The sequence below is a fragment of the Pristiophorus japonicus genome, chromosome 3, assembly GCF_044704955.1.
Source record: "Pristiophorus japonicus isolate sPriJap1 chromosome 3, sPriJap1.hap1, whole genome shotgun sequence".
Lineage (NCBI taxonomy): Eukaryota > Metazoa > Chordata > Chondrichthyes > Pristiophoridae > Pristiophorus > Pristiophorus japonicus.
In genome coordinates, this window is record NC_091979.1 from 96,976,965 (window position 1) to 97,002,753 (window position 25,789).

At 43.4% G+C, this 25,789-nt stretch overlaps 1 protein-coding gene across 2 annotated transcripts in view; it reads left to right on the top strand.

Annotated features, from left to right (window-relative positions):
- LOC139259809 (activin receptor type-1-like) overlaps positions 1-25,789 on the top strand; it is a 149,160-nt gene that overhangs the window by 105,881 nt on the left and 17,490 nt on the right. For both annotated transcript variants that reach the window (XM_070875613.1, XM_070875614.1), the window contains 2 exons: positions 3,116-3,391; positions 13,198-13,395. In XM_070875613.1, coding sequence (XP_070731714.1) covers positions 3,116-3,391; positions 13,198-13,395 — 474 coding nt within the window. The remainder of the gene's footprint in view (positions 1-3,115; positions 3,392-13,197; positions 13,396-25,789) is intronic.

The window sequence follows — 25,789 nt, forward strand, 5'->3', positions numbered from 1 at the left end:
GACAAAGTGCCATATAATAAGCTTGCCAGCAAAGCTGAAGCCCGTGGAATGAATTGGACAGTGGCAGCATGGATCTGAAATTGGCTAAGTGACAGGAAACAGAGAGTAGTGGTGAACGATTGTTTTTCGGACTGGAGGAAGGTATACATTGCTGTTCCCCAGGGGGTCTGTACTCGGACCACTGCTTTTCTTGATCTATATTAACGACTTGGACTTGAGTGTACAGGGCACAATTTCAAAGTTTGAAGATGACACAAAACTTGGACGTATAGTGAAGAGCATAGTGATAGACTTCAAGAAAACATAGACAGGTCGGTGAAATGAGCGGACACATGGCAGATGAAATTTAACGCAGAAAAATGCAAAGTGATACATTTTGGTAGGAAGAATGAGGAGACTCAATATAAACTAAAGGGTACAATCCTAAAGGGGTGCATGAACAGAGTGACCTGGGAGTATGTGTCCATACATTGTTGAATGTGGCAGGGCATGTTGAGAAAGGGTTAACAAAGCATATATTGGATCCTGGGCTTCATAAATAGAGGCATAGAGTATAAAAGCAAGGAAGTTATGATGAACCTTTATAAAACACTGGTTCGGCCTCAATTGGAATATTGTGTCCAATTCTAGGCACCGCACATTAGAAAGGCCTCTGGGAGGACGCAGAAAAGATTTACAAAAATGGTTCCAGGGATGAGGGACTTCAGTTAGGTGGATAGACTAGAGAAGCTAGGATTGTTTTCCTTGGAGCAAAGAAGGTTGAAAGGAGATTTGATAGAGGTATTCAAAATCATGAGGGGTCTAGACAAAGTAGATAGAGCAAAGCTGTTCCATTGACAGAAGGGTCGAGAACCAGAGGACACAGATTAAAGGTGATTGGCAGAAAAACCAAAGGCAACATGAAGAGAAACATTTTTTACGTATCGAGTGGTTATGATCTGAATGCACTGCCTGAAAGGAAGGAGGAGGCAGATTCAATTGTGGCTTTCAAAAGAGAATTGGATAAGTACCTGAAGGTAAAACATTTGCAGGGCTACGGGCAAGAGTGGGGGAGTGGGACTAGCTGTGGTGCTCTTGCAGAGAGCCGGCATGTGCTCAAAGGGCTGAATGGTCTTCTCCTGTGCTGTAACCATTCTATGATTCATTGTCTAGGCTGATACATGAAGAATGGCTACTTGAACATGGTACCAGAGGGCTGCTTCTGCCCATAAAGCATATTCTAGCAAGAATCAGTACATTTAGGAGAGAAGGAGGTGAGGGAGGGGGGTGGGGGGGCGGGGGAATGAATTGGATACTTTACTCAGGTTGGTACAGAATCCATAGATGGTGCATGTAAATGACGTTTGTGTAATTGAAGTCCTTAAATTAGTTGACATATCTGCCTTGAAAGCTACCGAACCAGTAAAGTTCTGGAAAACTATTTGGCTCATCTATAAGCACTGAGGTTATTTTATCATTGCAATGTCAACAATCCTAAATCTTAAGTGGTTAACTGAACTCTGCATGGTTTTTGCTTTTAGATTTCTACCAAACATCTCCTTAATCTCGTTTCTCCTCCTGTCCTCACCAACAAGTATGAGGAGCTCATGGACTTTTTTTAATCACTAAAATGGACACCATCCATTCAGCTGCCTTTTGATGCTTCTCCCATACCCAGTCCTGAACTCTTGTCATTAGTTTCTCTCCTATCTCCCCTTATACCCTCTCCAAGCTCCTCATGTGCATGAAACCCATCTACTCACTGAAGTCCATTCCCACAATACTGATTACTCAACTTTCATTCCTGGCCCCCATGCTTGCTGACATTGTAAATGATTCCCTCTTTTCAGGTACTGTCCACCTTCCTTTCAAAGTATCCTCCCTCTCAAAAAATCCACCCTTGATGCCTCAGTCTTCTCAAACAACTGCTCAATCTTCAACCTCCCATTCCTCTACAAAGTCCTTAAGCGTGTTGTTGCCTCCCATATCTGTACCCATCTTTCACACAGTTCCCATGTTTACACCTCTCCAATCAGATTTCTGCCCTTTTCACAGCACTGAAACAGCCCTAATCAAAGTCACAAATGACTGTCTCTGCGATTGTGATCATGGTGCACTATCCCTCCTTATCCTTGATGACCTATGTGGAACCTTTGACACGGTCGACCATAGCATCGTCCTCCAATGCGCCTCCTCTTATGGTCCAGCTCAGTGGGACTTGCTTTGTTCCACTCTTGCTTATCCAATTGTACCCAGAGCACTTTCCCACCCTCGCGCCATTAGCTCTGGAGTCCCCCAAGGATGAATCCTTCACCCAGCTTCCTCATCGGCTCGCTTCCCCTTGGTGACATCATCTGAATATATGGGGTCAGCTTGCACATGTAGGCTGATGACTCCCAACTCTACAGCATCCTATCTAACCCCAAGCTGAGCTTACAGCCCCACATCCTCTACATCACAAAGACCATCTGTTGCTGAAACCCTCATTCTTGGTTTTTTTACCTCCAGACTCTGCTGTTCAAGTTCTCTCCTGGCTAGCGCTTCATCCTTCATGCTCTGTAAACTTCAGCTGCTCCAAAACTCTGCTGCCCATATCTTATTCTTGACCAAGTCCCACTCACCCAATACCCATGTCCTTGCAGACCTATATAGTACCATAATGCAGTGGATTGCAGATGCCATGTTGGTGGGGGAGCGGGGGGTTGGAAATGGGGGATGAGGGGGAGCAGTAAAGGAAGGAAGCTGGAGAAAGATTCACCCTTTTTCTGTTTTCATACCATAACTGCCAGGTCAAAACGGCATTGATACAAGGGCACCTTTCCACTCTCGAATGCAAAAGATATTTGACTTGGGTAGACTGGAAATGGGTGGGGGAATGTGGTGGGGGTTGTGCAGTCAAAATAAAATCTCATAAAATTCTGCTCCGAAGTGGCACAGATAAATACTTGTTGGGTTATTTACAAACGCTTAAAGAAGGATATGAAGAGGAAAAAATGTTATTACCAAAAGTAAATATGTGCATGATTGTCATATGTTTGGCATATAAAAACATACTTAAGATACCATTCAAACCTATTGTAGAATAGCATTTAGTACTTGTGAAAATCAAAAATTGTGTTTTTTTTTTCCCCCATAGGTTTCATTGCCTCTGATATGACGTCCAGAAATTCGAGCACACAGCTGTGGCTAATTACACATTACCATGGGGCAGGATCTCTCTATGACTACCTGCAGCACACTACTCTGGACACTGTTGGTTGCTTAAGAATATCATTGTCCATTGCCAGTGGTCTAACACACTTGCACACAGAAATCATTGGGACACAGGGGAAAGTTGCAATTGCACATCGAGACCTTAAAAGCAAAAACATCCTCGTTAAGGAGAATGGGCAGTGCTGCATAGCAGACTTGGGTAAGCACTTCCATCAATGCTGTTGACATCAAAGATATGTTAGCAGTGAGATTTATGAACACAGTGATGAATATTGCAAACCAGTTTCAAATAAATATGCTATATATGTATTTTTAAGATTAACGTGCTTGGAAAGTTTGTTTTTAAAACAAAGGGCCCAATTTTCCCCAGTATTTGTGCTTTTTTTGGGAGTAGGCTGCTTTTTCTGGCCTAACTTAAAAATCTTCAGTTTCCCCAATCAATTTGCACCAGCGTAACTCAGTTAGTTACCTTTTTTTTTAGGTAAGTCTTTTTCCTCAAAAGGGGGCATTACCAGCCACCTACGCTAATTCTGGCCACTTAGTGAACTTTGGCCAGCTAATAGTTACTCCATTTCTACTTAGGCCAGCATATATGGCCTCTCGAGAAAACATAAGAACATAAGAATTAGGAACAGGAGTAGGCCATCAAGCCCCTCGAGCCTGCTCCGCCATTCAATAAGATCATGGCTGATCTGGCCGTGGACTCAGCTCCACTTACTCGCCCTCTCCCCGTAACCCTTAATTCCCTTATTGGTTAAAAATCTATCTATCTGTGACTTGAATACATTCAATGAGCTAGCCTCAACTGCTTCCTTGGGCAGAGAATTCCACAGATTCACAACCCTCTGGGAGAAGAAATTCCTTCTCAACTCGGTTTTAAATTGGCTCCCCGTATTTTGAGGCTGTGCCCCCTAGTTCTAGCCTCCCCTACCAGTGGAAACAACCTCTCTGCCTCTATCTTGTCTATCCCTTTCATTATTTTAAATGTTTCTATAAGATCACCCCTCAACCTTCTGAACTCCAACGAGTAAAGACCCAGTCTACTCAATCTATCATCATAAGGTAACCCCCTCATCTCTGGAATCAGCCTAGTGAATCACCTCTGTACTCCCTTCAAAGCCAGTATATCCTTCCTTAAGTAAGATGACCAAAACTGCACGCAGTACTCCAGGTGCGGCCTTACCAATACCCTATACAGTTGCAGCAGGACCTCCCTGCTTTTATACTCCATCTCTCTTGCAATGAAGGCCAACATTCCATTCACCTTCCTGATTACCTGCTGCACCTGCAAACTAACTTTTTTTTGGGGATTCATGCACAAGGACCATCAGCCGGTCCAGGCAGCGGGCGGTCGAGGGGGTCGTTCAACCTGACTGCCTGCCTCTCTTCCGCGCGTACATCCGCGCCAGGGTGTCCTTGGAGATGGAGCACGCGGTGTCCACCGGTACGCTCGCGGCCTTCCGCGAGAGGTGGGCACTGGAGGGACTGGAGTGCATCGTCACGCCCAGCAACCAAATTTTAATTTGATTTTATGTTTTAAAGTTTAATTTGTTTTAATTGCCAGTGCTTTTAGTGTCCCCCTCCCCTTTTATAGGGGGCACTGGAGGAAAAAATGTGATTTTAGTGCCCAAAAAAAAACCCCCAAAAAAAGAAAAACACAAAAAAAAAAACACAAAAAAGAAAAAAAGGGCCTTGTAAATGTCTGGTGTGTCATCCAGGGCGGGTGGCACGGTTTAATGTTTGTTTTTTCAGGTAAACTCCAAAAGAGTTTCATGCACAAGGACCCCCAGGTCCCTCTGCATCTCAGCATGTTGTAATTTCTTCCCATTCAAATAATATTCCCCTTACTGTTTTTTTTTTTCCCAAGGTGGATGACCTCACACTTTCTGACATTGTATTCCATCTGCCAAACCTTCGCCCATTCGCTTAACCTATCCAAATCTCTTTGCAGCCTCTCTGTGTCCTCTACGCAACCCGCTTTCCCACTAATCTTAGTGTCATCTGCAAATTTTGTTACACTACACTCTGTCCCCTCTTCCAGGTCATCTATGTATATTGTAAACAGTTGTTGTCCCAGCACCGATCCCTGTGGCACACCACTAACCACCGATTTCCAACCCGAAAAGGACCCATTTATCCCGACTCTCTGCTTTCTGTTCGCCAGCCAATTCTCTATCCCTGCTAATACATTTCCTCTGACTCCACGTACCTCTATCTTCTGCAGTAACCTTTTGTGTGGCACCTTATCGAATGCCTTTTGGAAATCTAAATACACCACATCCATCGGTACACCTCTATCTACCATGCTCGTTATATCAAAGAATTCTAGTAAATTAGTTAAACTAGTAAATTAGTAAACCTTTGCAGAGAGTTAAAGAAATGGGTGCAGGTAAGTAAATTGGAGGCCATTCGACCTGGGCTAGGGGCGGGAAGCGGAGCGTACCTGGACCGGCACGTATTCGGGGGCCACAGAACGGTGGGAAGGCACTGGAGAGGATTGGTGGGGGATGGTACTCACCGCAGCGGACCAGGAAGGCACCTCACTTGGAGCTCTACTGCGCGTGCGCGGCCATTTCAGCGACATCAAGAACGTCCGTTTTTCCCATGCGCAGAAGGCCGGGCTCCTTTTTTCCATTGCAGACCGCTGACTCCACCCGCTGAGGCGACTGGCCACGCTGCGCGGCTGCAGATTAGAGGCCAAACATCGGGGAAACTTCGATTTTTTTTTTTTTTTTCTGGAGCATCTATTTACCTAATTAAGCGGCGCAACTCAGGCAATACACCAGAAAACGCGCTCGGAAAATTGAGCCCATGTGTGCCACTTTGGAATGAGAATCTACAGGTCTACATCTTCACTAATGAAAGAACATGCCTTCTATATATATCTATGTATTTATCTATCTATATAAATATACATGCATGCATGCATACACTTTTGAAGTGTAAAACATTTTCTTTCATGGGTTGCAGCTAATTTTAGATTTGTTCTGCATCCAAAAAAAATTGTAACATTATATGTTCTGATTTTTTTTCTGTATCAGAAAATAAATTGAAGTTTTTACAATTGCAGTTCATTTAAAAAAAAAATATATAATCATGGAGGGGCTAAGGCTGCATTGCATCAGAGAGTGATTTGATCTTCCACTCATGATTCAAAACTCTGGTTACTGATATTCCCTTGTGGAGATGGAAAGCATTGGGTAGAGGGTAGATAGTTCCCCCATTTGTAGAAACATTGGGAGTGTGTTATCCTGAGTGTATTTTAAACCTCCAAAAAGATCTTTATTGAGTGGCGCTCACACTGGGCTGGGAGCAAGTTCCACAGCACGAGTAATTACTTGAAATATTTATCTTGCTTTTGTGTTGCCAGTGACGCAAACAGGATTGTTTAAAGTTTAAAATTATTAAATGGAAATCCTGATTTAAAATTTTTTTTTTAACACCTTTTTTGTCACATGAATAGTCAGACCATCTACCACTATTTTTCACTGCATTTCTGGCAATAACAGGTAAGCCCCTAAAGAAAGAAATAACTTGCATTATTATTACACTCTTCTCAATCTCACGAGATCTCAAAGTGCTTTACAGCCAATTAAGTACTTCTGAAGTGTAGTCAAAGTTGTAATGTCGGAATTGCGGCAGCCAATTTATACAAGGCAAGCTCCCACAAATAGCAATGAAATAAATGACCAGATTATCTGTTTTAGGTGTTAGTTAAGTGATAAATGTTGACTCGGACACCAGGAAACTCCCTGCGCCTCTTCGAATAGTACCATGGGAATCTCTTGCATCCACCAGGGGGGCAGACAGGAACTCTGTTTTAACATCTCCCCCAAATAACTGCACGCAGCAGAGCACTCAGTATTGTACTGAAGAGCCAACCTGCATTATGGACTCGTGCCTCTGCAGTGAGACTTAAACCTTGACTTTCTGACTCCGATGCGTGTGCTGTCACTGAGCCAAGACTGACACACCTAATTAAGTACATAAGAACATAAGATAAAGGAGCAGGAGTAGGCCATTTGGCCCCTCGAGCCTGCTCCGCCATTTAATAAGATCATGGCTGATCTGATCATGAACTCGGCTCCACTTCCCTGCCCGCTCCCCATAACCCTTTATTCCTTTATCACACAAAAATCTGTCTATCTCCGCCTTAAATATATTCAGTGACCCAGTCTCCACAGCTCTCTTGGGCAGAGAATTCCACAGATTTACAACCCTCTGAGAGAAGGAATTCCTCCTCATCTCAGTTTTAAATGGGCGGCCCCTTATTCTGAGACTATGCCCCCTAGTTTTAGTTTCCCTATGATCCACCTTGTCGAGTCCCCTCATTATCTTGTATGTTTTGATAAGATCACCCCTCATTCTTTTGAACTTCAATGAGTATAGGTCCAACCTACTCAACCTATCTTAATAATTCAACCCCCTCATCTCCGGAATCAACCTAGTGAACCTTCTCTGAACATCCTGCAAGTATATCCTTTTTTAAATACCGAGACCAAACCTGTATGCAGTACTCCAGGTGTGGCCTCACCAATACCCTGTACAGTGCTTTTATACTCCATCCCCCTTGCAATAAAGGCCATCATTCCATTTGCCTTCCTGATTACTTGCTGCACCTGCATACTAACTTTTTGTGTTGCATGCACAAGGACCCACAGGTCTCTCTGTACTGCAGCACTTTGCAATTTTTCTCCATTTAAATTATAATTTGCTTTTTTAGTTTTTCTGCCAAAGTGGATAACCTCACATTTTCCCACATTATACTCCATCTGCCACATTTGTGCCCACTCACTTAGCCTGTCTATATCCCTTTGCAGATTTTTTATGTCCTCCTTACAATTTGCTCTCCCACTCATCTTTGTATCATCTGCAAACTTGGCTACATTACACTCGGTCCCTTCATCCAAGTCATTAATATAGATTGTAAATAGTTGACGCCCCAGCACCGATCCCTGCGGCACCCCACTGGTCACTGTTTTTCAACCGGAGAATGACCCTTTTATCCCGACTCTCTGTTTTCTATAATTTAGCCAATCCTCTATCCATGCTAATATATTACCTCCAACCCTGTGAACTTTTATCTTGTGCAGTAATCTTTTATGTGCCACCTTATCGAAAGCCTTCTGGAAATCCAAATACACCACATCCACTGGTTCTCCCTTATCCACCCTGCTCATTACATCCTCAAAGAACTCCAGTAAACTTGTCAAACATGATTTCCCTTTCATAAAACCATGTTGATTCTGCTTGATTGAATCATGCTTTTCTAAATGTCCTGCTATACTGCTTCCTCGAGGGGCTGAATGGTCTCCTTTCTGTTCCTGTGTAACAGGTTCGAGGGGCTGAATGGTCTCCTCCTGTTCCTGTGTAACAGGTTCGAGGGGCTGAATGGGCCTCCTCCTGTTCCTGTGTAACAGGCTCGAGGGGCTGAATGGCCTCCTCCTATTTCCATGACAAGACAATAACAGAGATAGATGAAAATGCGTGACTGGGTTGTGAGCAAACGAGACTCTGATCCGTTGCTCTGTGAATATTGCACCGCAGTTCCCACAGGGAACGGAGAGTGCGACTATTAGCAGTGAGATGGGTGGGACCGACCATGTGTGGAGCCTTGTGCTCCCATCTCTGTCGGATGGGCTTCCCCATCGGCCTGTGTCGCCGGGGGAAGCAGGGGACCCCCAAACACAAGGGCAAACATCAACTTTAGATCCCGAGAGACTCTGGGGCTGGTTACAGTCTGGTTGCTGAAACATCTGTCAACTCATCCCTTTTGGTGTGGAATCAAGTCATCCTCGTTCGTTGTATGGAGAGAAAGCAGGAAAGGGGTACTGAGGGAATGATCAGCCGTGATATTGAATGGTGGTGCAGGCTTGAAGGGCTGAATGGCCTACTCCTGCACCTATTTTCTATGTTTCTATGTTTCTTTAATAATGGACTCCAGCATTTTCCCAACGACATGTTAGGCTAACTGGTCTATAGTTGCCTGCTTTTTGTCTGTCTCCTTTTTTAAATAGGAGAGTTACATTTGCGGTTTTCCAATCTGCTGGGGCCTCCCCAGAATCCAGGGAATTTTGGTAGATTGCAACCAATGCATTTACTATCTCTGCAGCCACTTCCTTTAATACCCTAGGATGCAAGCAATTACGACCAGGGGATTTGTCCGCCTTTAGTCCCATTATTTTATCGAGTACTACTTTAGTGATTGTATTAAGTTCCTCCCTCCCCATAGCCCCTTGAGTTTTTAGTGTCTTCTACCGTGAAGACCAATACAAAATATTTGTTCAAAGTCTCTGTCATTTCCTTGTTCCCCATTATTAATTCCTCAGTCTCATCCTCTAAGGGACCAACATTTACTTTAGTCACTCTTTTCCTTTTTATGTACCTGTAGAAACTCTTACTATCTGTTTTTATATTTCGTGCTAGTTTGCTTTCATAATTTATCTTCCCTCTCATTGGGCTCAATTTTCCCCAAAGCATTCTTTTGGCGTACTTGAAGAGTTACGGCCGATTTTTTTTTTTTGCGGCCCGAGTGTGCCAAAAATAATGTGTTGAAATTTTCCCCATCGGATCTCTTCATTTTGGCGTGGCCTAACCTGAGGAGAGTGGAGCCTTGATCTGCGGCAAAAAGATCAGGCTGCCATGGAAACCTGAGAGTTCTCCTGCCCCGCCCCCCCCCCCCCCTTCCCTCGCCCTGCCCCCTCCCGCCGCTGTCCGGGCATCTGCTGCACTTATCTGCACCGATTTCTTTAACTCTCTGCAAGGGTTTTCTCAAGTGACCACATACGCTGGCCTAAGTAGAAATGGAGTAACTATTAGCTGGCCAATGTTGCCTAAATGGCCAGAACTGGTGTAGGTGGCTGGTGACGTCCCCTTTTGAGAAAAAAAGAGCTTGCCTAAAAAAAATATATAACTGAGTTATGCTGGTGCAAATTGATTGGCGAAACTGGGGATTTTTAAGTTAGGCCAGAAAAAGCAGCCTATTCCAAAAATAACCGAGCAACTCCTGGAGAAAATTGAACCCATTATTTTTTTAGTTGTTCTTTGCTGGCTTTTAAAAGTTTCCCAATCCTCTGGCCTCCCACTAGTCTTGGCCACATTGTATGCCCTTATTTTCAATTTGATACCCTCCCTTATTTCCTTAGTTAGCCATGGATATTTATCCCTTCTCTTACACTCTTTCCTTTTTATTGGAATATAATTTTGCTGATTGTTATGAAATGCCCCCTTAAATGTCTGCCACTGCTAATCAACCGTCCCACACTTTAATCTATTTTCCCAGCCTACTTTAGCCAACTCTGACTCCATACCTTTGTTGTCTCCTTTGTTTAAGCTTAGGACACTGGTTTGAGATCCCACTTTCTCACCCTCCAATTGAATTTGAAATTCAACCATATTATGGTCACTCATTCCTAGAGGATCCTTTACTAGGAGATCGTTTATTAATCCTGCCTCATTACACAGCACTAGTTCTAAGATAGTCTACTCGCTGGTTGGTTCCGTAACGTACTGTTCAAGGAAACTATCCCGGATAAGCTCTGAACTCTTCCTCAAGGCTACCCTGGCTAATTTGCTTTGTCCAATCAATATGAAGGTTAAAATCACCCATGATTATTGCCATTCCTTTTTTACAAGCCTCCAGAATTCTCTTCTGGTCCAGTGGTCTCAAGATTCTGTGCCCCGATACCCTGTCTTTCCCACCTACTGTGCTGTACTCCATCTCTCCTATTTCTGTTCCTTGGCTCCCCATTCTCCAGTGCTCACTGGTCCTCTTCACACAGTGTTGTGCTTCCTGACTATGCTCTACTACCCCACTTATGTGTGCCATTGTCTAGCTTGAAATGCTCCACATCCAGTTATCCATGAAATAGAAGTTAAACACAGAAACAGGCTGTTTGACCCAGTCTATATTTGTGTTTACCCTCCACATGAGGAAATGGTTCTAATCACATTTATCCACTCTGTTGTCTTCAACTTTTTTTTCCTTCTCTAATCTAATCTTGAATGTTGTTTAATTTCTGCCTCAACCACTAACCATGGAAGTGAATTCCACAGCCTCACAACATTCCGTAAATAAGTTTTTCCTGCTGTCTGTTATAAATGTCTTGCATTTAATTTTGTATCTATGATCCATCATTCTTAACCGCTCAAAAACTGGGAACAATCTGTTTCTATCTGGTCTATGCCATCCTTTCATAAATTGTCGCACTTCGATCATATCTCATCCCCTAATCAGTGTTCTAACAGAAAAAGACTCTGAGCTCAGTAAGGAATTCTCACTATAGTGGTGACTGCTAACAAAATGTGGCAACCTTCAGAAGAAGATATAGTGAGCTCAAAGGCCAATCATACACTTATACAAAAGGAAAATATTGCGGATGCTTTCTCTCCACAGATGCTGCCTGACCTGCCGAGATTTCCAACATTTTCTGTTTTTATTCCAATCATACACTTGTAGTACCCAGAGACATTTTTTAATTGTTTAATTGTGCTGTATCTCGGACTGACTAGAGAGCCAGTCTGTGGTTCATTTTGACACTGTTGATAGCATTTTTCCAGAAGTCTTTTAGACCAATAATTTGTTGGCTTATCCTTGCCTCTTTTTTTTTTTTGAAGAGGGGGTAAACATTAGAGAGTTACTTGATTAATTAGTGAACACTACTTAAATGTTTCCCATCTATTAGATTGACTCTTTGCTTTGCTTCATTACCCAGTTCTTCCTCCCCCTTGCTGTGCAACACTCCCCAATCTGTGTGGTACAACAATGCTGCAATTTTCAGACTACATAAGAAGTAGGAGCAGGAGTAGGCCATTTGGCCCTTCAAGCTTGATATGCCATTCAATAGGGTCATGGCTAATCTTCTAACTCAACTCCACCATCCTGCACTATCCCTATATTCCTTGATTCCCTTAATATCCAAAAAACATTGATCTCTGTCTTGAATATTCTCGATGACTGAGCATCCACAGCCTTCTGGGGTAGAGAATGCCAATGATTCACAACCCTTTGAGTGAAGACATTTCTCCTCATCTTAGTCCTAAATGACCAACCTCTTATTCTGAGTCTATGCCCCCCAGTTCTAGACTCCCCAGCCGGGGAAACCTCCTTCCACCATCTATCCTGTAAACATAAGGACATAAGAATTAGGAGCAGAAGTAGGCCTACTTCGCCATTCAATAAGATCATGGCTGATTATCTATCTCAACTCCACTTTCCTGCACTTTTGCCATATCCCTTGATTCCCTTAATATCCAAAAATCTATCGATCTCCATCTTGAATATACTCGAAGACTGAGCCTCCACAGCTTTCTGGAGTAGAGAATTCCAAAGATTCATCACCCTCTGAGTGAAGAAGTTTCTCCTCATCTCAGTCCTAAATGGCTGACCCCTTATTCTGAGACTGTGACCCCTGGTTCTAGATTCCCCAGCCAGAGGAAACATGCTCCCTGCAATCTACCCTGTTGAGCCCTGTAAGAATGTTGTATGTTTCAATGAGATCACGTCTCATTCTTCTAAACTCCAGAGAATATAGGCCTAGTCTACTCAATCTCTCCTCATAGGACAATCTCCCCACCCCAGGAATCAGTCTGGTGAATCTTTGTTGCACTCCCTCTATGGTAAGTATATCCATCCTTGGGTAAGGAGAACAAAACGGTACACAATACTCCAGGTGTGGTCTCACCAGGGCCCTATATAATTGCAATAAGACATCTTTACTCTTCTACTCAAATTCTCTTGTCATAAAAGCCAACATACCATTTGCAGGATAAGTATCTAAATTCTATGGACTACACATGAGGAATACCACAGGAGATATATCTATATCTGAAACCGTTGTTATAGTGGTATTCAAATGCTCAGTTGGTTTCCCTGCAAAGTATGAGGAAAAATTAAGGATGCTTAAGTATTAAGTTAAACTTGAAGTTAACTGACCCATTATTTTGATCCTGAATGGAATGCTGTGCAGTTTGTTGTAACTTGCTTTCTTTTGCATTTGTTTATAGGTCTTGCCGTGATGCACTCCCAGTGCACTAATCACTTAGATGTGGGTAATAACCCCAGGGTAGGGACCAAGCGATATATGGCACCTGAAGTATTGGATGAAACAATTCAGGTGAACCTGTTTGACTCCTATCGGAGAGTTGACATCTGGGCCTTTGGTCTGGTTCTGTGGGAAGTAGCAAGGAGGACAGTTAGCAATGGTGAGTGCTAAGAAGGTATTTGGGGTTCATATAATAAGAGTCTTAATGTAACAACTGTGAAGACAATTATCTTTTACAAGCAAATCTGCTAAAAATGTTTTAAAAGGTGTATAATATTATCCATTATTATCTTCATTTAACAAGTGTACATAGGGTACTGGTTGGCTTAATCCCACAGCTTAGTTTTTTTAATGACTGATCAATATATATATTGATTTTGCCTTTGATTTCAGTAAGCTATATTGGTAGATGTTTAACATGCATTTGTACAATTACACCAATATTTTTAATCTGGATTTCAATGAAGTGTAATGGTAGGTCTTTGAATTTCTCGTACAATGTTTCTCTCACTTCAAGTAGTTTGTTCAAGAGAATGACTCCAAGCTATTTTGTACTGTTAGGAGAAATATGAAATGATGAATTAAGAATATCTCTCAAGAAGCATATTGCACAACATTAAAGCATATTGCCATAAATGTAGTTTTCTCTAGAAACTGTTCATGAACTGTACATGATAGGCATTGTATAACAGTTGTGTATTCAACACTGATTTGCTTTGTTGGTTGTCCACAAGTAGGGGCAAGACCCCATGGGTTCTGTAGATGTTTCCTATTTGTTCTTTACCTGCTATGCTCAATGTTTTGAGGAAGTGTTCCCCTTGAATTGCTCCAATGTTCTCGTGTGTACCACATTGTTCTCTTACTACTATATTGGAAATGTTTAGGTAGAGCAGGAGGCCAGTGAAATCAGAGAGGGCAAGGTGAGTTGAGATGGAAATATAAATCACTAAGAATGAGGAGTTGCTCTGCGGAGGTTGAAGGAGAATATCTTGGGGAGAAACACGGGATGGGATTTATGGTGATTGAGAATGAGTATTTTAAAGGTGCAGCGAAGGGTGGCACAAGGTGACGAGCTTGAAGGAAAAGATGATGCCAGAGGAATAGTGGCGGAGGGAAGAAACCAAGGTGTGATTTAGTGATCAGTTAACATAAAACAAAACCTCTATGCAGAAAATATTTTCCCAAGTGAATTGTGTTCATGATATTTTCATTTTTGCACTATTTACAAGACTATGAAAAATAATTGTGGTCATTTCTGATATAAGAACATAAGAAATAGGAGCAGGAGTAGGCTATTTGGCCCCTCGAGCCTGCTCAGCCATTTAATAAGATCATAGCTGCTCTGATCATAGACTCAGCTCCACTTCCCTGCCTTCTCCCCATAACCCCTTATCCCCTTGTCATTTAAGAAACTGTCTATTTCTGTCTTAAATTTATTCAATGTCCCAGCTTCCACAGCTCTCTCAGGCAGAAAATTTCACAGATTAACAATCTGCTGAGAAGAAATTTCTCATCTGTTTTAAATGGGTGGCCCCTTATTCTAAGATCATGCCCTCTAGTTCTAGTCTCCCCCCATCAGTGGAAACATCCTCTCTGCACCTTGTTAAGCCCCCTCATTATCTTATATGTTTCAATAAGATCACCTCTCATTCTTCTGAACTCCAATGAGTATAGGCTCAACCTTGCTTTAAAAATCAACCCCCTCATCTCCGGAATCAACCTAGTAAATCTTCTCTGAATTGCCTCCAATGCAAGTATACCCCTCCTTAATAAGGAAACCAAAACTCTACGCAGTACTCTAGGTGTGGCCTCACCAATACCCTGTACAGTTGTAGCAGGACTTCTCTACTTTTATACTCTATCCCCCTTGCAATAAAGGCCAACATTCCATTTGCCTTCCTGATTACTTGCTGTACCTGCATACTAACTTTTTGTGTTTCATATACAAGGTCCCCCAGGTCCCTCTGTACTGCAGCATTTTGTAATTTCTCTCCATTTAAATAATTTGTTTTTTTTATTTTTTCTGCCAAAGTGGATAACCTCACACTTTCCCACATTATACTCCATCTGCCAAATGATTGCCCACTCACTGAGCCTGTCTATATCCCTTTGCAGATTTCTTGCCACCTCCTCATAATTTGCTCTCCCACCCACCCATCTTTGTATCATCAGCAAACTTGGCTACATTACACTTGGTCCCTTCATCCAAATCATTAATATAGATTGTAAATAGTTGAGGCTCCAGCACCGATCCCTGTGGCGCCCCACTAGTTATTTTTTGCCAACTGAAAAATTACCTATTTATCCCGAATCTCTGTTTTCTGTTAGTTAGCCAATCCTCTATTCATGCTAATATATTACCCCCAACCCCGTGAACTTTTATCTTGTGCAGTAACCTTTTATGTGGCACTTTATCGAATGCCTTCTGGACATCCAAATACACCACATCCACTGGTTCCCCCTTAACCACCCTGCTCATTACATCCTCAAAGAACTCCAGCAAATTTGTGAAACATGATTTCCCTTTCATAAAATCATGCTGACTCTGCTTGAGTGAATTTTCCAAATGTCCTGCTACTGCTTCCTTAATAATGGACTCCAGCATTTTCCCAACGACACATGTTCTGAGGTAATGATGATAATCGTGTCTTAAAAAGGTAGGCATTTAATGATTGATTTTTCCCAAAGCCAGCAAAAAAAAAAGTTCCTCAAAGAAAAAAGAAAGACTTGCATGTGGGAAACGCGGCAGCCAATTTGCACACAGCAAGCTCCCACAAACAGCGATGTGATAACAACCAGATAATCTGTTTTTGTTATGTTGATTGAGGGATAAATATCGGCCAGGACACTGGGGATAACTCCCCGTCTCTTCTTCAAAATAATGTCATGGGATCCTTTACATCCACCTGAGAGCACAGACTCGATTTATATATGGTTTGTTTAACATGCATACAGGCTGTGCTTGATAGCCTCAGAGATTCGTATTGAAACCATCTCGTAAGAGAAAATGTTTACTTGAAATTCTAATAAAAACCAGAGCTGCTGATTAATATGTATGATACAAAATGGGTTTTGCAATGAAATCTGTTTTCTTCTTGTATTTGATTGAAGTAAAGTATTCCAATTAATTTAAAACCAGCTTTTAAGCTGAAGGATTGATGGTTGCCATGTGTTACACAGAAATAGCAGGTGTAGAATATTCATTTTGCTGCTCCAAGGCAGTTACACCATAGTTCAAGCATTGGACATTGATTGCATTTCCTCCTTCTAATAGCCTTGAATGTGTTTTTTTTCTATTGCTGCACTTAGTTGGTGATGCATTAGCCGATGTTATTTCAGAGAAAATTGCTGTTCTGTGCACTATTTCACTTTAATCTTAAGCCTTGTACTTATTACATTTCCGAGAATGTATTAAACACAAAGCCATTTACAGACCTTCATTGAATGAATTGGTCTTATTTAAAAAATACTTGGCTGAAAAATAACAGATCTGACCAATACATATTTTTAAAAATATTTTAGAAAGTTTAAATATGCTTTAACTGGACATTGAAGGCTCGTGAAAGTACTTGTGTGTATATATTTCAAAATTAATTTTTAACCCATTTTTATGCAATGCCTCAGAAGGAAGAAATTACACTGTGTAAACCACTTTGCATTTTCAATAATTAAAGATACATATGACCTGTACTTTCAAAATATGGAGGGTATAACCATTTTTCCAGTGGTATAACCAATTAATGATTATTGCCTAAGTTAAAGTGAAACAAACACTAATTTGCTAAAAACATATAATCTGCCAGAATCTCTGGAACTAGATTTTCCATCATGGATGAACTGCCTGGACAGTCAAAATCCACCTTTTGGTCACATCCAGTGGAATGTTGATTAATTGTTCCATGTATTAATCCACAAGAACCAATATGGATATTATTAAAACACAGCAACGTGGGCTATGTGGATCTATTGAAAGGGCTGTCACTAAATTTTAGCGGAAGCTAAGTGGAAAGGTTGAATTTTGTATCTGCCTGCATTCTCCCCAGATGTGTTGGGTTTTCAAATCTGAATAGAACGGCCTCATCTGAATCACTGAAGGAGATTTTGTCATCAGATTGGATACACGTGGAAAAGAACTGCTCATTCTTTGTATTAACAGAAAATGCTGGAAATACTCAGCAGGTCAGGCAGCATCTGTGGAGAGAGAGAAACCGAACTAACCTGTCAGGTCTTGCATCAGAACTGGAATAAATTAGAGATATAACCGGTTTAAGCAAGAGGCAGGGAAAGTGGGAGGGGAGGAGAGGAAAGAACAAAAGGTGAAGGTGTGTAATAGGGTGGAAGGCAGGAGAGATTAAATGACAAAAAGGTTGATAGTGTGGGGCAAAATGAGATGGCAATGGGACAAGTAAAGAAACAAAAGAAGGGTCTAGAAGAGAAGTAAATAGGTATAGCAGAATCATTCACAGCTGCCATTCGATGAAATAGAGGCAGATGTCGTAATCTGAAATTGTTTAACTCCATGTTGAATCTGGAAGGCGGTAAAAGTGCCTAATCTAAATGAGGTGCTGTTCCTCAAGCTTATACTGGAACAGTGTAGGAGGCTGAGGACAAAGAAGTGGGAGTGGAGTGGAGAATTAAAGTGACGGATGACCAGAAGCTCGCGTCACACTTGTGGACTGAGTGGAGGTGTTCCTCAAAGTGGTCACCCAATCTGCGTTTGGTCTCCCTAGTGTAGAGGAGACCACATTGTGAACAACAATGAAAGAAGTACAAGTAAATTGCTGTTTCACCTGAAAGGAGTGCTTGGGGCCCTAGATGGTGGGAAGGGAGGAAGTAAAAGGGCATGTGCTTGCACGGGAAGGGGATCTTGGGGGTGATTGAGGAGTGGATCATAGCATTGCAGAGGGAACAGTCCCTTCGGATGCTGAAAGGGGAGGGGAGAGGAAGAAGTGTTTGGTGGTGGGATCACGCTGGAGGTGGTGGAAATGGCAGAGGATGATCCGTTGAATGTGGAGTCTGGTGGGGTGGAAGCTGAGGAAAAGGGGACGGAGGTGTTGGGGTGAGGGCAGAAGAGTGGGAAATGGGACAGACTTGGTCGAGGGTGATGTTACGGAAGTGGAAATAGGGGGTCTTTATCATGCGGATATGTGGTCAAAAGCTCATTTCAGAGTCAAATATGACTGCAAGCTTGTGAAATGTCTGGTTCAGCCTCAAACAGAAATTGGGGAGAGGGATGGAGTCAGTGGCCAGGAATGGAGTTTGTGATGGGGACCGAAAACAATGGCTTCGGTCTTCCCAATATTTAATTGGAGAAAATTTCTGCTCATCCAGAACTGGATGTCGGACAAGCAGTCTGACAATTTAGAGACCGTGGAGGGATTGAGGGAAGTGGTAGTGAGGTAGAGTTGGGTGTCATCAGCGTACATGTGGAAACTGACTTGTGTTTCCGGATGATGTCGCCAAGGGGCAAAATGTCGTTGCAGGAAGTGGGGAGGTAGTGTAGTCAAAGTAGCTGTGGGAGTTGGTGGGCTTATAGTGGCTCTCTGCAGCGGGGCCAGAGGCTATATTTAGATAATTTTAATATAATATATAAAGGGGGAAGGGAGCCGAAAGGGTGGGGGTGTGAGGGAGAGAGAACCTGATGGAGGGAGGGAGGGAGGGAGGCGGTTATTGGGAGTATATGCATGTGTGCTAGACCCATGCAGCAGAGTCTGGTCTCCAATTGTCTTGGGACCCCTTGCCATTGGACCAAGACCTTGCTCTCTCAAGCTCGCATGGTAGCTGATGTGCAACGGCCACCCCACGTTAAAGAATTCAAGCACAGGCACGCTGTAAAATGAAATTCGGGACCTGGACCTTCAGGACCATCCTGGATAATCCCAACAGCGACAGACCTGAACGTCGTACTGCTATCATAACCCGAGAACTCAGACGCTTTCGACATCAACATCGCCGCCCTGAGCGAGTCACGACGGGCAGGCGAAGGTCAGCTCAAGGAACAAGGTGGAAAACCAGAAGAATGCATTCTCCATGGGGTTGGCATTGTCATCAAAAATGAGCTAGTTTGGCATCTTGGAGATTCCCCTTGTGTGATTAAATGAATGACTCATGACCCTCACTGTACCCCGGAACCAGTATGCTACGGTCATCAGTGCATACGCTCCAACCCTGGAAGCTACGGATGAGGCCAAAGAGGAATTCTACTCCAGCCTTGAACAATCCCTGTCCTGAGTTCCAACGGGCGAGAAGTTGCTTCTTTTTGGCGATTTTAATGTCAGAGTTGGAAAGGACACACACACCTCTGGAGAGGTGTGATTGGCAGGGAAGGAGTAGGGAAAATCCACTCCAACGGAACCCTCCTGACGAAATATTTAGAACATCATAGTCTTGTCATAACCAACACCTTTGTTTTGTCAGAGACAAGTATTAGGCCTCATGGCAACACCCTTGCTCCAGGCATTGACATCTGTTAGACTATGTTATCGTCCGAGCGAGGAACCGCAAGAATGTTTGCATCACCGCGCAGTGACGGGAGCTGATGACTGCTGGACAGACCACCGCCTAATCAGCTCTTGTTATCTGGAATGCATAAGGGATGGTTTTCTAGACCAATATGTCGAGGAACCAACTAGGGGGGAGGCCATCTTAGACTGGGTGTTGTGTAATGAGAGAGGATTAATTAGCAATCTCATTGTGCGAGGCCCCTTGGGGAAGAGTGACCATAATATGGTGGAATTCTGCATTAGGATGGAGAATGAAACAGTTAATTCAGAGACCATGGTCCAGAACTTAAAGAAGGGTAACTTTGAAGGTATGAGGCATGAATTGGCTAAGATAGATTGGCTAATGATACTTAAGGGGTTGACTGTGGATGGGCAATGGCAGACATTTAGAGAACGCATGGATGAATTACAACAATTGTACATTCCTGTCTGGCGTAAAAATAAAAAAGGGAAGGTGGCTCAACCGTGGCTATCTAGGGAAATCAGGGATAGTATTAAAGCCAAGGAAGTGGCATACAAATTGGCCAGAAATAGCAGCGAACCTGGGGACTGGGAGAAATTTAGAACTCAGCAGAGGAGGACAAAGGGTTTGATTAGGGTAGGGAAAATGGAGTACGAGAAGAAGCTTGCAGGGAACATTAAGGCGGATTGCAAAAGTTTCTATAGGTATGTAAAGAGAAAGAGGTTAGTAAAGACAAACGTAGGACCCCTGCAGTCAGAATCAGGGGAAGTCAAAACGGGGAACAAAGAAATGGCAGACCAATTGAACAAGTACTTTGGTTCAGTATTCACTAAGGAGGACACAAACAACCTTCCGGATATAAAAGTGGTCAGAGAGTCTATTAAGGAGGAGGAACTGAGGGAAATCTTTATAAGCGGGAAATTGTGTTGGGGAAATTGATGGGATTGAAGGCCGATAAATCCCCAGGGCCTGATGGACTGCATCCCAGAGTACTTAAGGAGGTGGCCTTGGAAATAGCGGATGCATTGACAGTCATTTTCCAACATTCCATTGACTCTGGATCAGTTCCTATCGAGTGGAGGGTAGCCAATGTAACCCCACTTTTTAAAAAAGGAGGGAGAGAGAAAGCAGGGAATTATAGACCGGTCAGCCTGACCTCAGTAGTGGGTAAAATGATGGAATCAATTATTAAGGATGTCATAGCAGCGCATTTGGAAAATGGTGACATGATAGGTCCAAGTCAGCATGGATTTGTAAAAGGGAGATCATGCTTGACAAATCTTCTGGAATTTTTTGAGGATGTTTCCAATAAAGTGGACAAAGGAGTACCAGTTGATGTGGTATATTTGGACTTTCAGAAGGCTTTCGACAAGGTCCCACACAGGAGATTAATGTGCAAAGTTAAAGCACATGGGATTGGGGGTAGTGTGCTGACGTGGATTGAGAACTGGTTGTCAGACAGGAAGCAAAGAGTAGGAGTAAATGGGTACTTTTCGGAATGGCAGGCAGTGACTAGTGGGGTACCGCAGGGTTCTGTGCTGGGGCCCCAGCTGTTTACATTGTACATTAATGATTTAGACGAGGGGATTAAATGCAGTATCTCCAAATTTGCAGATGACACTAAGTTGGGTGGCAGTGTGAGCTGCGAGGAGGATGCTATGAGGCTACAGAGTGACTTGGATAGGTTAGGTGAGTGGGCAAATGCGTGGCAGATGAAGTATAATGTGGATAAATGTGAGGTTATCCACTTTGGTGGTAAAAACAGAGAGACAGACTATTATCTGAATGGTGACAGATTAGGAAAAGGGAAGGTGCAACGAGACCTGGGTGTCATGGTACATCAGTCATTGAAGGTTGGCATGCAGGTACAGCAGGCGGTTAAGAAAGCAAATGGCATGTTGGCCTTCATAGCGAGGGGATTTGAGTACAGGGGCAGGGAGGTGTTGCTACAGTTGTACAGGGCCTTGGTGAGGCCACACCTGGAGTATTGTGTACAGTTTTGGTCTCCTAACTTGAGGAAGGACATACTTGCTGTTGAGGGAGTGCAGCGAAGATTCACCAGACTGATTCCCGGGATGGTGGGACTGACCTATCAAGAAAGACTGAATCAACTGGGCTTGTATTCACTGGAGTTCAGAAGAGTGAGAGGGGACCTCATAGAAACGTTTAAAATTCTGACGGGTTTGGACAGGTTGGATGCAGGAAGAATGTTCCCAATGTTGGGGAAGTCCAGAACCAGGGGTCACAGTCTAAGGATAAGGGGTAAGCCATTTAGGACCGAGATAAGGAGAAACTTCTTCACCCAGAGAGTGGTGAACCTGTGGAATTCTCTACCACAGGAAGTAGTTGAGGCCAATTCACTAAATATATTCAAAAGGGAGTTAGATGAAGTCCTTACTACTCGGGGGATCAAGGGGTATGGCGTGAAAGCAGGAAGTGGGTACTGAAGTTTCATGTTCAGCCATGAACTCGTTGAATGGCGGTGCAGGCTAGAAGGGCTGAATAGCCTGCTCCTGCACCTATTTTCTATGTTTCTATGTTTCTATGTTTCTATCTCCATTGAACTTGCTGCAAAATGGTGGCGGCAACAGAAATGCTGTCGCAGAAAAATCAACACAGAAGGACTCAAAGATTCTGCAAAGAAAGCCCTATTCAGTCAAGCTTCACCGCTAACCTGATGACTCCCAATGAACTGGAGCCACAGAGTATCCATAGTGTCTGATCTGCCCTTAAGCCCACCATAATTAGCATTTTGAGGAGATTCTTGGTTTCTCTACGAGAAAACATCAAGACTGGTTTGATGAAAATGACCAGGAGATCCAGTAACTAATAAATCATAAACACAAGGTGTTCTTGAATTGGAACATTACAACTCGAGGGAAAGAAAACAGATCTAGAGACAACTAAAGGCCGAGGTCCAACAAAGAAAACTCATGAGCTAAGGAAAAGATGATGGGTAGAAGGAGCTCAGGAGATCCAGCAACTAGCCGACAATCATGACATGCGTGGATTCTTTAGCACAGTCAAGACCACCTACGGCCCAAGCACACAAAGTCCTATTCTGCTGAGAGCCAAGAACGGAGAAGTGCTCATTAAGGACAGAGAGGCATAGAAACATAGGAAATAGATGCAGGAGTAGGCCATTTGGCCCTTCGAGCTTGCACCACCATTCAATAAGATCATGGCTGATCATTCCCTCAGTACTCCTTTCCTGCTTTCTCTCCATACCCCTTGATCCCTTTAGCCCTAAGGGCCATATCTAACTCCCTCTTGAATATATCCAATGAATTGGCATCAACAACTTTCTGCGGTAGGGAATTCCACAGGTTAACAACTCTGAGTGAAGAAGTTTCTCCTCATCTCAGTCCTAAATGGCTTACCCCTTATCCTTAAACTATATCCCCTGTTTCTGGACTTCCCCAACATCGGGAACATTCTTTCTTCATCTAACCTGTCCAGTCCTGTCAGAATCTTGTAAGTTTCTATGAGATCCCCTTTCATCCTTCTAAACTCCAGTGTATAAAGGCCCAGTTGATCCAGTCTCCTCATGTCAGTCCTGCCATCCCGGGAATCAGTCTGGTGAACCTTCGCTGCACTCCCTCAATAGCAAGAACATCCTTCCTCAGATTAGACCAAAACTGAACACACTATTCCAGGTGAGGCCTCACCAAGGCCCTGTACAACTGCAGTAAGACCTTCCTGCTCCGATACTCAGATCCTCTAGCTATGAAGGCCAACATACCATTTGCCGCCTTCACCGCCTGCTGTACCTGCATGTCAACTTTCAATGACTGATGAACCATGACCCCCAGGTCTCGTTGTGTCTCCCTCTTTCCTAATCGGCTGCCATTCAGATAATATTCTGCCTTTGTGTTTTTGCCCCCAAAGTGGATAACCTCACATTTATTGACATTATACTGCATCTGCCATGCATTTGCCCACTCACCTAACTTGTCCAAGTCACCCTGCAGCCTTTTAGCGTCCTCCTCACAGCTCACACCACCACCCAGTTTAGTGTCATCTGCAAACTTGTTTTTACTCCAGACAGGGATGTACAATTGTTGAAGTTCATCCATGTGATCTTTAAATGTTTGCCATTGCCTATCCACCATCAACCCTTTAAGTATCATTCACCAATCTATTCTAGCCAATTCACGTCTCATACCATCAAAGTTACCTTTCCTTAAGTTCAGGACCCTAGTCTCTGAATTAACTGTGTCACTCTCCATCTTAATAAAGAATTCTACTATATTATGGTCACTCTTCCCCAAGGGGCCTTGCACAACAAGATTGTTAATTAGTCCTTTCTCATTACACATCACTCAGTCTAGAATGGCCAGCCCTCCAGTTGGTTCCTCGACATATTGGTCTAGAAAACCATCCCTAATACGCTCCAGGAAATCTTCCTCCACCGCATTGCTACCAGTTTGGTTAGCCCAGTCAATATGTAGATTAAAGTCGTCCATGATAACTGCTGTACCTTTATTGCATGCATCCCTAATTTCTTCTTTGATGCTGTCCCCATCCTCATTATTACTGTTTGGTGGTCTGTACACAACTCCCACTAACGATTTCTGCCCTTTGGTATTCTGTAGCTCCACCCATACAGATTCCACATCATCCAAGCTAATGTCCTTCCTTACTGTTGCATTAATTTCCTCTTTAACCAGCAACGCCACCCCACCGCATTTTCCTTTCTGTCGTATCGTTCCTAAATGTTGAATACCCCTGGATGTTGAGTTCCCAGCCTTGGTCACCCTGGAGCCATGTCTCTGATGCCAATTACATCATATCCGTTAACTGCTATCTGCACAGTTAATACATCCACCTTATTCCAAATACTCCTCGCATTGAGGCACAGAGCCTTCAGGCTTATCTTTTTAACTCCCTTTGCCCCTTTAGGATTTTGCTGTCATGTGGCCCTTTTTGCTTTTTGCCTTGGGTTTCTCTGCCCTCCACTTACTTTTCTTCCTTTTTATCTTTTGCTTCTGCCCCCATTCTACTTCCCTCTGTCTCCCTGCATAGGTTCCCATCCCCCTGCCATATTAGTTTAACCCCTCCCCAACAGCACCAGCAAACACTCCCCCCTAGGACATTGGTTCCGGTCCTGCCCAGGTGCAGACCGTCCAGTTTGTACTGCTCCCACATTCCCCAGAACCGGTTATAATGTCCCAGGAATTTGAATCCCTCCCTTCTGCACCACTCCTCAAGCTTTGTATTCATCTGAGCTATCCTGCGATTCCTACTCTGACTAGCACGTGGCACTGGTAGCAATCCTGAGATTACTATTTTTGAGGTCCTACTTTTTAATTTAGCTCCTTGCTGCCTAAATTCGTCTCGTAGAACCTGATCCCATTTTGTTACTTATATGCACCACGACAACTGGCTGTTCACCCTCCCCCTTCAAAATTTCCTGCACCTGCTCCGAGACATCTTTGACCCTTGCTCCAGGGAGGCAACATACCATCCTGGAGTCTCTGTTGCGGCCGCAGAAACGTCTATCTATTCCCCTTACAATCGAATCACCTATCACTATAGCTCTCCTACTCTTTTTCCTGCCCTCCTGTGCAGCAAAGCCACCCACGGTGCCATGGACTTGGCTGCTGCTGCTCTCCCCTGATGAGTCATCCCCCTCAACAGTACCCAAAACGGTGTATCTGTATCTGTTTTGCAGGGGGATGACCGCAGGGGATCCCTGCACTACCTTCCTTCCACTGCTCTTCCTGTTGGTCACCCATCCCCTATCTGGCTGTGTAACCTTTACCTGTGGTAAGACCAACTCACTAAACGTGCTATTCATGTCATTCTCAGCATCGTGAATGCTCCAGAGTGAATCCACCCGCAGCTCCAGTTCCGCAATGCGGTCTGTCAGGAACTGCAGCCAGATATACTTCCCGCATATGTAGTCGTCAGGGACACGGGAAGCGTCCCTGACTTACCACATAGTACAGGAGGAGCATAACACGTGTCTGAGCTCTCCTGCCATGACTTAACCCCTAGAGTAACTTAATTTGGCAACAACAATGCTAAAATGTTACTTACTGATAAAGAAAAGAAAAAGAAAAAAAACTACTCATCAATCACTTACC